The sequence below is a fragment of the Hydractinia symbiolongicarpus genome, chromosome 13 (genome assembly GCF_029227915.1).
Source record: "Hydractinia symbiolongicarpus strain clone_291-10 chromosome 13, HSymV2.1, whole genome shotgun sequence".
Taxonomy (NCBI): Eukaryota; Metazoa; Cnidaria; class Hydrozoa; order Anthoathecata; family Hydractiniidae; genus Hydractinia; species Hydractinia symbiolongicarpus.
The window spans coordinates 22,748,712-22,761,665 of record NC_079887.1 but is presented as its reverse complement, the minus strand read 5'-3'; the positions used below and the strand labels follow the sequence as shown (position 1 = coordinate 22,761,665).

Here is a 12,954-nt window from a genome sequence, read left to right as displayed (position 1 = left end):
ATCCCCTATTTTCCCAAGTCCCGCAAATAAAATTCCAAGAATTTACAAATAAAAACGAGGCTATCTAAAAAGGCCAGCTCGCACATGGCTTGCATCACTTATTTTTTTAAAAAGTCAAGTATGTACAAAATGTCTTTCGGGAGAAGTATTGTCAAACTTGTTCGCAGTAACGCGGCTTATAAGTCCAGCGTGTGTATGCCTTTGACAGAAAAGAGATGTCTTTCTTCTCTCGCTTCTATAAAATGTCGACTTCCTCAAGTCAACAGCAAAACAAGGCACCAAAGATCATTGCATCTCACACACGGGACACATAATCAAACAGATGGTAAGTTTGTTTTCAGGGTTTTTAAAAATATCTAGATAGCTAACAGGCTGATTTTCAAATAATTGTTTACATCTAAATTTTATTTGTATATTTGATTAGGTGACAAAGATCTAGTTAGTTTTTTGCAAGAAGAAATAAATTATGAGCAAGAAAATGTAATGGAGGTTCCAGAATTCAAAGATTTTAAGGTAGCTATAATTATATATGTTTTTAAAAATAAAGATACAGATCTTGTCTAGGAGACTCAGCATAGTTTTTCTAACCCCTTCCAGTTCAAAGTACTGGCCGGCTTACAAAGAAATTTTATGCAGTTGGAATATTGTCTATTTTTATTGTTTGAATACTAGCGTATGATCCGCCAACTCCGTAAAAAAAACACATTTAACGTCCTTATATCCATATCGTCAACATATCGGTTATTTCAAACTTTTATTATCGTAGCGCTATCTGTCGCGGACCGTTCGGGGGGTATGATAAGAAAAAAAATACATTTATTTGTGGACAAATAAGCCGGATCCGACATGTACTATCATCCGATAATGCCGTGATGGATCCTTCAACTCCGTAAAATTTGAAAAACACGTTTGTTTTTTGATGACTAGCAAAAATATTTTAAAAATTAAAATATTCATTAGAAAACATTCTCAAATCATTGGACCCTCAGAAAAGTTATATATAACATGACCATAATTATAATCAATTAACTGAGATAACAATATATATCAAAAATGACCGCCGTCGCGCTTCACTTAAAAATCACAAAAAGGTGTAGCCAGCTGAACTTACCGCCAAATTTTTGTCATGCGCGAGTTCCGACACCCCTAAAATGATTAAGTGGTAGTATCAAACCCCCTGAATCGAATTCATTCATTAAAAATGGTAGACAGAGCTGTGGTAAGTTGTTGTAGGCTTTGAAAGCAGTTTCACGGAGTTATCGAATCACGGAGTTGGCGGATCATACGCTAGCTATTGTTTTTTGCTCATGTGGTCAAATAATAACAACACACAGTTAATGATAAGCTGCAAATCAAATTTTTTAAAGGAAAGTGTAAAAGTTTTTAAAGGGCATTCATTTTATTTAAAAATGTGTATGAATGTGCACAAGATTTTCATTGAGATGACACCCTTATGTTTTAGCTTAACTGAGCTTATTCTTGCAGTCGGAATGTTCTCCTTCCTTGCTCCCTGATGGGGTACAAAGTGGACTTTTCATGATCCTTCACAGTAGCAACCTTAATTAAGCAGAATTCACAAGCAAAACGACGTTAAAATGTAGCAAAATGGCAAAAATTAAGCAGAATCTAAAACATATTAAAAATTGACTAAAAAAAGAATTCCTTGAAAAATCCAGTATTGTAATTATGAAGGTTTCACCACAAAAACATGATTGCGGCATTTGTACACCATTTCTTAATGGCTGTTTAACCTAAATACTCGCCCGTGATTGGTTCAACCAGTGTTATGACGCAAATCTGACCGCAAGAATAGGTAATTTCAACTCCTAATTTGCATGATATTTTAAAAAAAAATTAATAAGAATATGGATAATGATAATGATTGACAGTCTCTTGCTGATTACATAGCATTTTAGAGATATCACACAAGGATCTATAAATTTTTAGAACATGTCCTTTAATGCTAAGAAACATTCAAGCTGAATTCAAAATGTATGTTTCTTTTAAAAAAAAGATTAACAGATGGAATTTTGACACTCACTATTACCAAATTTCATGATATTTGGTACTAAAGCTAAGTTTTTCGGAAGAATCATGTAAATAAAATTTTATTTCCCAATTCATTGAAGTTCTGAAAATATACAAGGTCCCAATCCCTTTTTTTAACGCCACTACATTTGATGAAGCTGACTCGCATGTTTCAACTTGGAAATATCTGTACAAACTAAATATATAAAATTAATAAAATAAAGTAAACAATCACATCAAAATAAAACAAAGACTATAGGCCTGGTTTCCAAAAAACTGCTGAGATGTCCCTCCTTCTCTTTTTAAATCTTCTTGGTTATTTAGAATTTGTTTAAAAAATGTCTATAAATGTTGTATGCTAATTTCCATTAATTTCTTAGCTTGTCGGCGTTGTCAAAAATGTTGAAATTTAAACCTATTTAGTATGAGAGTTTTTTGCTCTTGCAGGTATTAGAGAAAGCCATAAATCGCCTCCTGTCCATAAATTTTACAGAGTTGATCTTTAGCACAACTGTAGTATAATACGAAATAAATAAGTTATTTTATTTTTATCTCAGCATTTTTTGTGATGTTGTCAGCAATTTTTGAATCAGAGAAAATGCCATACCTATTTATTTTTTCTCCTATTTTATTCAGGTGGAAATGAATGGAACACATGTTGGCTTATCCAGGAAGTTCAATGGTGAAAAGTAGGTGCTTTAATCTGATGTGTTTGCATCTGAGTTGATGCCAACCAAACATAATTCCCTTAAAGTCGCTTTCCATTAACATAAGTGTTAAGCAAACATTGTACAACAGTCGCTGTTACAACTTTATTAAAAACACATGGTACACAACAAAGCACCACAACACATGGTGTACAACAAATGTTTAAGAGATTGATTGACTTTTATAATATATAAATTATAATGTCACTAGTCGAGAAAGTCCGTGGAAAAATCCACTGAGGCAGGATACAAATGAAAAAGAACTGTCATTTGAGTTTTGATGACGTCAGCAACCCATCCACAAAAAATAAATTTATAAGCTTGTTTTCACGTTTCTTCTATTGTGTAGAGCTTAAAGCGGTGATCAGGAAAATGTACATAATCATGTGCTTTTGAAGAACAGTTAAGGAAATATAAAGGTTTTAAATTTTTGCTGACGTCATCAAGCCAAATTCCCGTGGAAGAACCCACTGAATGTCTCCATGAAATGCGTGTAAAGGATACCAAACAAAACATACAGCATATGGTAATTTGAATTTTTAAAACTTACAATCCAACCTTGAGTGTTTGTCTTTTTTTTAACATCATCATCATCATCATCATTCTCGGCTTAACGTCCGTTTTCCATGCTAGCATGGGTTGGACGGGGTATATTAATGACCCTCTTCCAATCTGATCTAGACTGTGTTAGATCTAAACTCAACTTCCTCTGTATCAAGTCTGTCCTTATAACCTCCTGCCAAGTCTTTCTCGGTCTGCCTCTGGGCAGACCGAACAGGACGGAAAAAATAGAGAAAAAGCCCTGGAATCGAGGTTGCTCACAGTCTGCATTACTTTATATTTATACCAGTTGAAACCAAAATGTTGAAAATATAAGCACGTGCAACAAAAAAAAATTAATAATTAAAAATACAAAATGCAAAATATATATTTGCTTAGCCGTGCCGAAAGTACACCAGGGAAAAAAGTATATCAGACATTTAAAAAATCCATCATATTTTACCAAGTTATACAAAAAAGTTATTGCACAATTTCCACACTGTACAGTTTGTCCCACGTCATACCAAAATCAGATATTCAGTCTATTGCATACAGTAACACTTTCAAGGTTTTACACAAAAAAATAAATTAACAGTTATCTGAATTCCCGTGAAAGAATCCATTGAATCTCTCATTTAACCGATGTAAGGGATACCAAACAAAAACATACAACACAGCAATTTGAATTTTCAAAACGCACATTTCATCCTCCACCCTGGCTCTCTGTCTCTTCTATAACGGGATGGCAGAAAGAGAAAAAAGCCCTGGGACCGAGGTTGACCAAATATGCATAATTCTATGTTTAGAACCGCTTAAACAAAATGTCCAAAAATATCACAGGTGGCTAAAAACCGTTACGTAAAAACTATATACTTGCTTTGCCATTCAAGAAGTACACCAGGGGAAAAAAGTATACCAAACATTAAAAAAAATCCATCATTTTTCAACGTCATAAAAAATCAGCTGTTAAGTCTATTGCAAACTGCAAACCTTTCAAAGTTATACTCCAGGTATAAGAAATTTATAGATGAAAACACAAAAGGGAAATATAAAAACTTGAATCATTTTGTATGTTGTTATATAACTACCGAAATATTTCAATCCAAAATATTAAAAGAACAGACCCAAACTTATAGTTAAGAAAATCACGCATAAAATCAAAGAAGATAAAAATGCATCGTTTTTGAATTTAAGAATCAAATATATTTCAAACGGCAATGTAACAGATGTAAACATTGATTTAACTTTAGGTTTTAGGTTTAGGTTTTTTATAACGACATCAACACTGAATCACACAGTCTGTAATCTTAAAAACAGTAACAACGGAAAAATTACGTTTTACAGTTTATGTAAGTTCTTTTCTAGGATATACAGGCTGTTTTTATAAGAATAGTGTGTTTTAGTTTCAGCCTGATGTTCTTAACTTAACGGCAATTCTACTACATGTAACAGCCCCTTGCTTGGACAAAAAAAATTTCAGTTCGTTTGATATACAATAAAAAAAGTAAACTTTTAATCAGTTTTTTGCTATTCATATTTAAAACAAACTATTAAGCTTAGAGACATATTTTTAGGATATTCTAAACTTCTGACCCGTTTTACAAAATAAGTGCTTAAATTTCTAACTAACACCTTCGTTCGACAACAACATAACATTTTTGTTTTTTACATTTTAGATTCGAATTACATTCATATTCGAATCCGATAGAATTTCTATAAAAGGAAGCAACCTCGGTCCCAGAACACAATGGAAAATATAGAAATACAAATATAAGCTCTAATCTAACCTTATGATGAGTAAATTGTTTGAAATAACTTTTTCCAGGATTACTTTAAAAAACAGACAACCTTCTTCGCTCCGCTTTTTTTTTTTTTCAATTGATAAACAACTTGTTTCCGTTAGATACGGCGTGCACATTAATCCAGTGTAAAATTAAATTATTCTATCTATAACGACCAACGGGGCTTTTAAAACAAAAAAGAACAACAAATAGAAACATTTAAAAATAAAAATAAAAATTTAGTGTTATTAAAATAAAAAAAATGAGTTTTATTTTTTAAAATAACTAAAAAAAGAATTAAAAGTTTAAATAGTAACCCCCTGATTTGTGCTTTTTTTAAACTTGGTAAATTTTAGCGTAACGCCACCTTCTAAAAAAGTGACCCATAGTTTGCGTGTCGTGGACTCACATGGTTACTCACACAAGCGTATTATTATATAGATATTTACGTAATGGCAAATTTGGACATTTTCTGTCATCAGTAATTTTAGTCCGTTGAGGGATGTGCATTTAAACTTTATCAATGGATAAATATATTATAAATGTGAATTAATTAACATAAAAAATTTTACTCGTCCCAGGTCTCTTAATTTTTTGCTGATGACCCCAAAACTTGGGTTCTGCATGTCGGCTTGCAATCAAATTTTGTGTGTAAACATGTAGGGCCTCTATAACAGTTGAAACTGTTGCATGACTATTTGTGACAATTTTGCTTATGATTTTGTTAAATTAACTAAATGAAAAATTCAAACGTAAAATTTACATGTTATAAAGTTTTTTTCATAATAAAAAGTTTTACTTAGAGTAAAATGGAGGGTTTGCTCTAAATATATGTATATTTTAAAGTAAAAAGTGTTTCACAACCTGTGTTTCACTTTCAAGTTATGTCTAGTAAACAAAGTCTAGTAAACAAGTACTCTAACATATCCCAATTTTAGACTGGTTCAGTTCTGAATCATGACCCTGCAGTATCTTAACATCTGCCGCAAGCCCCTGCTATGACAAGCTTTTAACATAGTGCCTTTGTATCTACTGCTGTAAGGATAGTATATAGTACCATTAGTCAACAAAATTATTTGCATATTTAGAGTCGAGATATCTTTTGATGTGAATGAAAATCTAAATGTTGATGAAGAAATTAGCGTAGAGAATCCTGAAGAGATTGATGTTGATACACCTGATGTGAGGTTTATGTAATGTTTTTTGCAGAACATATTGCAGGTTTGTGACAGGAAAAAAGTCATCTGAGTCCTCTTTTAACCAGTAGGACCTTCGTAAAGTTTTCTTTGACCACCAGTGTACACTTTCTCTAGGTGACATCACTTTTAACTTTTTGTTATCATAGCAGGATCTATAGTTTTGAAAATAAAATAGTTGAATTGTGTTAATTGATAGGCATGTCATTTTATTTATTTGTAGATTGTATCGTATCCACAATTTACTGTAAAAATTACAAAACCTTCCGGAAAAACATTGCATTTCAACTGCTCGTGTAACACCAATCTTAGTGAAGAGGATTTGGAAGGCGAAACTGCAGAAGACGAACAGTTCGATTTGTTTCGATTCGAAAATGTCAAAATTTACGATAAAACGTCACAAAACGAGTCTGTATTTGAAGCCGACACTGAAACGATGGACGGGGTAGGAGTTTCTACATTGTAATTGAGTTTTTCTTATCTTCATTCGGCAACAGTAAGGTCGTTAAACACTACAAGCTTCGCATAGTCGTGAAATTTTCTTCTTCTAAATTTCGTACTGGAAAGTCATTTCGGGTTTCTGTAGCCTACCCCTTAATGTAATCATAGGGACCTAAAATATTTCAAATCTTTCAGAAAAAATCTTAAATTTACCTTTGATTTTTTTTCGCTAGCTGGTTCTCTAAAATAAGTTTATTAACCATGAAAGTCACTTTATTTTCATGTATTTGGCGGACATACAGCATGTTCCTCTAGCCCGTTGACATATGCGGTAAGGAATTCTGAGTCAATGTTTGTCGCTATTCTATATGTTGCAGTATTGGACTTAATTAGTGCATCTTTTCTTGTTAAGCGAAAAAATTTGGATTTCTAATTTGTTTGTTTACTTTTTTTTTACTTAGGAATTGTACAGTATGCTGATGACAACTTTACTGGAGCGTGGTGTAAATGGCGTGTTTATCAACGATCTAATAGATCTCAGCACGTCGGTCGAACATCGGCATTATTTAACGTTTTTGAAGACACTACAGAGCTTTATGGCGGGAAAATGAAGACTGGCGAACACTCCAAACTGGCGGCTACGAGGCATAAACTTTTTCGATTGACAGAACTGCGAATATTGTATCGTTTGTAACTTTTATCAATATTTTTGTTATAGTTACTTTTAAAATAATAAAAGAAATATTTTCTAATCAATTTTTTTATGCACAAATTCAAGAGTCTGGTAAAAATCTGAGATCAGCAACGAAAACATCTTGCCTTATTCACACAGTTGGCCTTTGTCTTGTACCAAGAAGTGATAAAAGAGTCCTAGGAACAGATGACGTCGGACTCATGTGTCATTTTATGTGTCTCATCTTATACAGGTGAAATATTAAGTGGAAACCTGTGATAATGCGTTTTTGCGAGAAAGAGAGTGAGAAAAACTGTCGACTAGCGCTCAAAAGTAACTTATATTCTAGAATCTATTCAAATCGTTTACAAAGAGCAAAGAATGAAGTAGCAGAAATATATATATAAAAAAGTAAATAAAAAATTAACAAAACTTAAATTAAAAGACTTTTAAAAAGTCGCTTCAATATGAATAAACAGATTCTTAGATTTCAAAATTACCGCCATCTGTGTAAACGCCCGTTTTAATACGACTTACCTCAAAAGGGCGTTTCTTCATTTGCGAGTGTTACCTTACATCAAACATAAGCAGATGAGTTGCAAATAAAAATCTCAGAAGATTAATCAAAGCCACCCTCGTTTCCAGACCTTTTACCATTTCGATGAGAGAGAAAACGGGCTGTAATCAAAGCACTACTGTTGCGAATTGGTAACTTAGTTTATCTTATTGAACACGTGAGATAATTGCTGTCGTTGTCGCGACCATCCATTCCGGCAATGCAGTAGCACGCGTTATTGTATCGCAAAATCGCACCATTGTATGTAGTACTGCTGCGCGTGCAGAGAAACATACACTGTGTTCCACTAGTAACTGTTCCAACAGATACTTTAGAGTAGACTCCATCTTTTCTACCTTCCCCGATTTGCCATATACAACCTAAAAACAATTGGTCCTCTTTTTATTAAGCAAAAATTTATAATCAAAAAAATTACGGTCAACGAAAATTTGAGATGACGAAAAAACGGCAACAAGAGATTCGGCTATAAAGCTATGCAAAGCCAAGCTCGACCCCAGCACCTTTTATTGTGCAGCGCCGTTGAGAAGTAAATAGACCGACGGACGAGGTTGATGCTTACAAGTAGCATGCAAGTAGTGGCGAAAAATGACTAACGTAAATTTATCACCTTCATTGCTTGTATATATACACAAGGCAAAACTTTTGTTACTATTAATCATTTTTAATACTTTCAGGAAAGAAATATTTTGTAACTTATTTTTAGGATTGAAGAACTTTCGCCTACTTTTGCGAAAATTATTCTGAAGTTTGCTCTAAAAATTGCAAGTTTGCAGAACTCCGCAAATGAGGGATAAAATCGCAAGAACAAACTTCGCTAAATATTTATTTCCTTAAGGGAGTACATCAAACGACAAGAACACCTAAAACGAGAAGGTTGTATACGGTCTTGAAAATCAGAGTAAGATTTAAGAAGGACAAACCTCCAGTAAGTTGGCCAGTCACAGCATTGAAGTCAAATTTGATTGCATTACTATACGCGTTCGATTGCTTATTTCCCTCCGTATATTTGTCTAAAAATATTATTGTCAACAACTTCATTAACAGGGTAAAGGTGTATTAAAAGTGACACTGATGACAGCTAATATGTATACCAGAAGACAAATCTTTACACGGTGCAGCCCTGTCCCCAGGGCTCTTCTACGCCTATGGTGACCCCGTCCCGCCAGGATAATTTAGGCGTGGAAGGGTACTGAGGGCGAGGTTACATACGGTGCTCATCAACTGTGGATGGAATCTTTTTGAAAACAGTTATTGTAATAGCCAACTGTAGTATAAAGAACTTACACGATGTTAAAAAATTCTCTTTTTGTTACCACTTCCCAAAACCTCAAAATTTTAAAAAGATAATTACCTTTCCCAGTGTTAAAATCTTCTTCTTTCGTATATTCATTGTCTTGACTTTTTACCACCGCTATAAAAATGAAGAAAAAATATTTATAGAAAAGGCTTTCATCCAACTTTGTCTCCAGGGCTCTTCTACGCTTATGATATTCCCCATCCCGTCTCAATAGGCGTAGAAGTCCCCTGGGGACGAGGTTGGTTTTTGGTGACAGAACATCGAAGCGTTTGATGTTTTTCAATCCATTTGATTTGCAGGTAACAAACATGAAATTACGCGACGGAAATGCGTCTGTTTATAACACGGTGGCTTCAGTATACATTAAAAGTTCAATCAAATAAATTGCTGACAGTACATACAACTTTGTTCCCAGAATTCCTTGCTTGCTTTTACAACGGGACAGACAGACTTTGAAATACCTCATATATACCTTTATATATTTAGACCATGTGTCCATTGTATCGGATAGATTATTGCGCAGAATCAATTTATGATCTGGCATAATGAAAACACATACGAACTGTGCCAGCACAAACCTGTTTCCATAAACGTATAAACATCATTTACGTCATAATAAAAAAAGTACAGAATAACAACAGAAGAAGCTATCCGATACGAAACATATCACTTTTGAAAGCGGCCCAAAAGCTATCCGATACGTAAATTGATTAGGCGCAGTTCGTCCCAATAGAAACAGAGGGTCTATCCGTTACGTAGATTGATTAGGCACGAAACCTCTCCGATATTTTTGCGTACTTGTGAAATTATTGTTTAAGCAGCCCTGAAGGAGTTCCACACACATATACACAAAGAGATATTGGAATAATAAAAGAACACTTTGTAAAGTTCACAAGGCAAAAACACGTATCTTCCAATAAAACCAACCTCGACCCCCGGGCTTTTTGTCTCTTTTTTACAATAGGACGGCGAGACGAAATAGTTCTTTTCCTTTCTCGCCGTCCCGTAAATAAAAAAGAGATCGAGGTTGTGAAAAAACATCAATGGATAAAATATTTTAAAAAAATATCATTTTATTTCGCGCACTTAGCTAGTGCCCGATTGCGATCACTTAAAGTTCGAGGGTATTTTTAAAAGCTCTAAAGAACTGGATATTTTGAATGTTGTTCGGGTGAAATAAATATGTTAGATGAATTCTGTCGAGCGAAAGAAACAAAAAAGCTTACCCACAATGCAACACAAAACACCCAGTAAAGCAAGATACTTCATGATTATTCGATAAACAAAATATCTTCACGCAAGTAACATCAAGTCTATTTCCGCACAATTATCGACTTTGCTTACCTCCACTGAACTAACAGAAAGCTGCTGTGGTTTTATAGATAATTTTTTGTCACGTGAGACAATTACCTGCATTAACTTGTTGGTTCTGTCTTCAGATCTGCGCAAGTACTCGGTGCTAATAATAGCAACAAATTGAGTACCGTAAACATGCACAATTTCGTGGAAAACACACATGGGCAAACACACAAGGATAAAATATATATATATAGAGGAATGTATTTGACGATGGCTTAACTTCATGCTTTGGATCAAAATCTAAACCTATCCTGAACTTTGTACTGGTAAATGAACATTTTTTATAACTTGTTTGAACAAGAATCCTTTGGAAACATGATGTAAAACACGACTTTTATGTGAATGCAGTACAAATTCCTTCATGAAGCAAAAAAGTTTAACACTGTTTTTTTCAACCTCGTTCCCAGGGAATTTTGCTATGTTGGCCATTCTGTAATAACGCTCAGGGGTCACAAAACCCTGGGGAAGCGATGTAATGTGCACATCAAGTTTTTTTTCAATAACAACAAAACAACTTTTTACTAGACAAAAAAATTCTTTAAAATCACAAAAATAAATGAGAAAAATCAGATTTGATTTTTATATTGGGAGCGTTTAAAAAAATCGTGCGCCCAAATATTTATATTTTCGACTTTCATTTTTTTTTCATTCACTCCGTTCACTCAAGTTCGCTTTTGTCATATCTTGTTTGTACTAGTCGTTAGCCCGTGGAAAATCCACGGGTTTGCCCGTCCTTTTTATACCGCATTGCGTGCTTCTCGCTATTGCGCAGCTAAGCTACCATTTTGCGTGACAGACAGACGGACGGACGAGCGAGAAAAAAACGTCGGAAAAAGCTAAGAAGACATTCTAGTTCAAAATTTTCTTGAATTTTACATCGGCGTTTAATTTCTGTTTAGACTGCGTGTTATAGATTCCTGGCTTTTTTATATTAAAAACAACAATCACACCATACATAGAAGTAGTACAACCTCGTTTCCAGGGCATTCTTCGTAATAACGGCTCAGGGGCCACAAGACCCTGAGGACGATGTTGACGAGTAACAGTATTTCTAAGAAGTATCTGTCTTTACTTGCAACATTTTAGAACTTTTAATGACGTAAGAACATGAAAACAATGTAAACACCTTTAACTTTTACAGACATACGAAGATTATCCCAACAAAAAAGTCCGTGGGGCGTAATATATATTTGAGGTTTTAAACTGAATGTTGATTCCAGTCATTAAATACAAATTAAAAAATTCCCAACGTAGAAGCACAAAACAACTTTCCGATAACGGGATCGGAACAAAATTTAAAAAAATTGTGACACGGTTTTAGTGCACAGGTGGAGAGTTTTTTCACATAAACACGAGATAAAATTGAATAGTGCACAGGTGGAGAGTACTACACTTTTTTCACATAAACACAAGCTAAAATTGGATTAGGCCCAAATCTAAAATCTGAACCTCAATGTTAATGAAAGAAAATAGTTTTTTTTATCTGCCGTACATATTTCGTGCATCCGCAACACCGCTTGGTTCTTACGCATGAACAAAACACAGGGTGACCACTAATAAAATGAGAACAAAAGTAAGGATATTAGGGAAAATTAAGGAGACAAATTGACATTTTTTAAGGATATTTTGCTTCGAACGAGAATAAAAAAATAAGGATAATTAAGAAGAAAACCAATTTTAGTTCTCAATCTTTAATGTTACATACTATGCTCTATGATAAGAAAATTATACATGTTATACAAATATACATATAAATTATGCCCTGAAAAACAGAAAATATAGGATTTCAGGTAACAGAGAAATATGTATTATTTTACTGGTGATGAACTTTTCAGGAGATTTTCTTTTTCTAAGGTTACTTAAGGAATTTAAGGAGGAGTGGTCACCCTGAAAACAACATGGTTATTATTTTTACTAAAGCATGAAAAAATACTTCAACTGTACCCACTTAACTTATCAAAAGGTAATATAAACTAGCATATAGTTGCAAACTAATTGCGGTCCTGGATGGCATCTTACAGATGGAAATTTGTACAGAGGATCATTATACACTACACAACCATTTACATGTGTTATGCAAAAACAAACAGTGGTTCTACCATTGCAATTAATTCAAACCTATTCGAACAACAGTAAGCATTCCGCGGGAGTAAATTTCGTACTTGCGCTTACAAGACCCCTAAAATTAGAAGCCATTTTTATTAAACTGCAAAATCTTGCATAGCAGCAATTCTTGCACCCAACGCCCTAACGCCAATTCCATTTACTCGCATGTTCGACTGGGAATTGAATTTTCCTTTGTCCATTTCCGTCAAGGTTGGAACTGCAGGTAGCCAGAAATCAGGTGAAAAAAGA

General features: G+C 34.0%; 2 protein-coding genes across 2 annotated transcripts; one reads left to right on the top strand and one right to left on the bottom strand.

The window, feature by feature from the left end:
• The first annotated feature begins 66 nt into the window (after positions 1-66).
• Positions 67-7,445, top strand: LOC130624357 (complement component 1 Q subcomponent-binding protein, mitochondrial-like). The gene is made up of 6 exons (XM_057439949.1): positions 67-325; positions 425-513; positions 2,665-2,717; positions 6,145-6,238; positions 6,476-6,697; positions 7,155-7,445. Exons 1-6 carry the CDS (start codon positions 85-87, stop codon positions 7,302-7,304), a joined length of 849 nt encoding a protein of 282 aa, XP_057295932.1. The 5' UTR covers positions 67-84; the 3' UTR covers positions 7,305-7,445.
• A 242-nt stretch (positions 7,446-7,687) lies between these two features.
• Positions 7,688-10,628, bottom strand: LOC130624359 (uncharacterized). Its single transcript, XM_057439951.1, has 4 exons — positions 10,467-10,628; positions 9,295-9,354; positions 8,864-8,953; positions 7,688-8,302 (listed from the first exon to the last, which is right to left on the bottom strand). Exons 1-4 carry the CDS (start codon positions 10,507-10,509, stop codon positions 8,085-8,087), a joined length of 411 nt encoding a protein of 136 aa, XP_057295934.1. The 5' UTR covers positions 10,510-10,628; the 3' UTR covers positions 7,688-8,084.
• Between the last annotated feature and the right edge of the window lie 2,326 nt (positions 10,629-12,954).

Excerpts from the sequence above, each read along its gene's own strand:
- LOC130624357 (XM_057439949.1), top strand. The coding sequence starts at position 85 with ATGGCTTGCATCACTTATTTTTTTAAAAAGTCAAGTATGTACAAAATG. Across the intron at positions 326-424 it reads GACACATAATCAAACAGATG|GTGACAAAGATCTAGTTAGT; the intron begins GTAAGTTTGTTT and ends ATATTTGATTAG. Across the intron at positions 514-2,664 it reads CAGAATTCAAAGATTTTAAG|GTGGAAATGAATGGAACACA; the intron begins GTAGCTATAATT and ends TATTTTATTCAG.
- LOC130624359 (XM_057439951.1), bottom strand. The coding sequence starts at position 10,509 with ATGAAGTATCTTGCTTTACTGGGTGTTTTGTGTTGCATTGTGG. Across the intron at positions 9,355-10,466 it reads TGTTTTGTGTTGCATTGTGG|CGGTGGTAAAAAGTCAAGAC; the intron begins GTAAGCTTTTTT and ends TCATTTTTATAG. Across the intron at positions 8,954-9,294 it reads AGATTTTAACACTGGGAAAG|ACAAATATACGGAGGGAAAT; the intron begins GTAATTATCTTT and ends TAATATTTTTAG.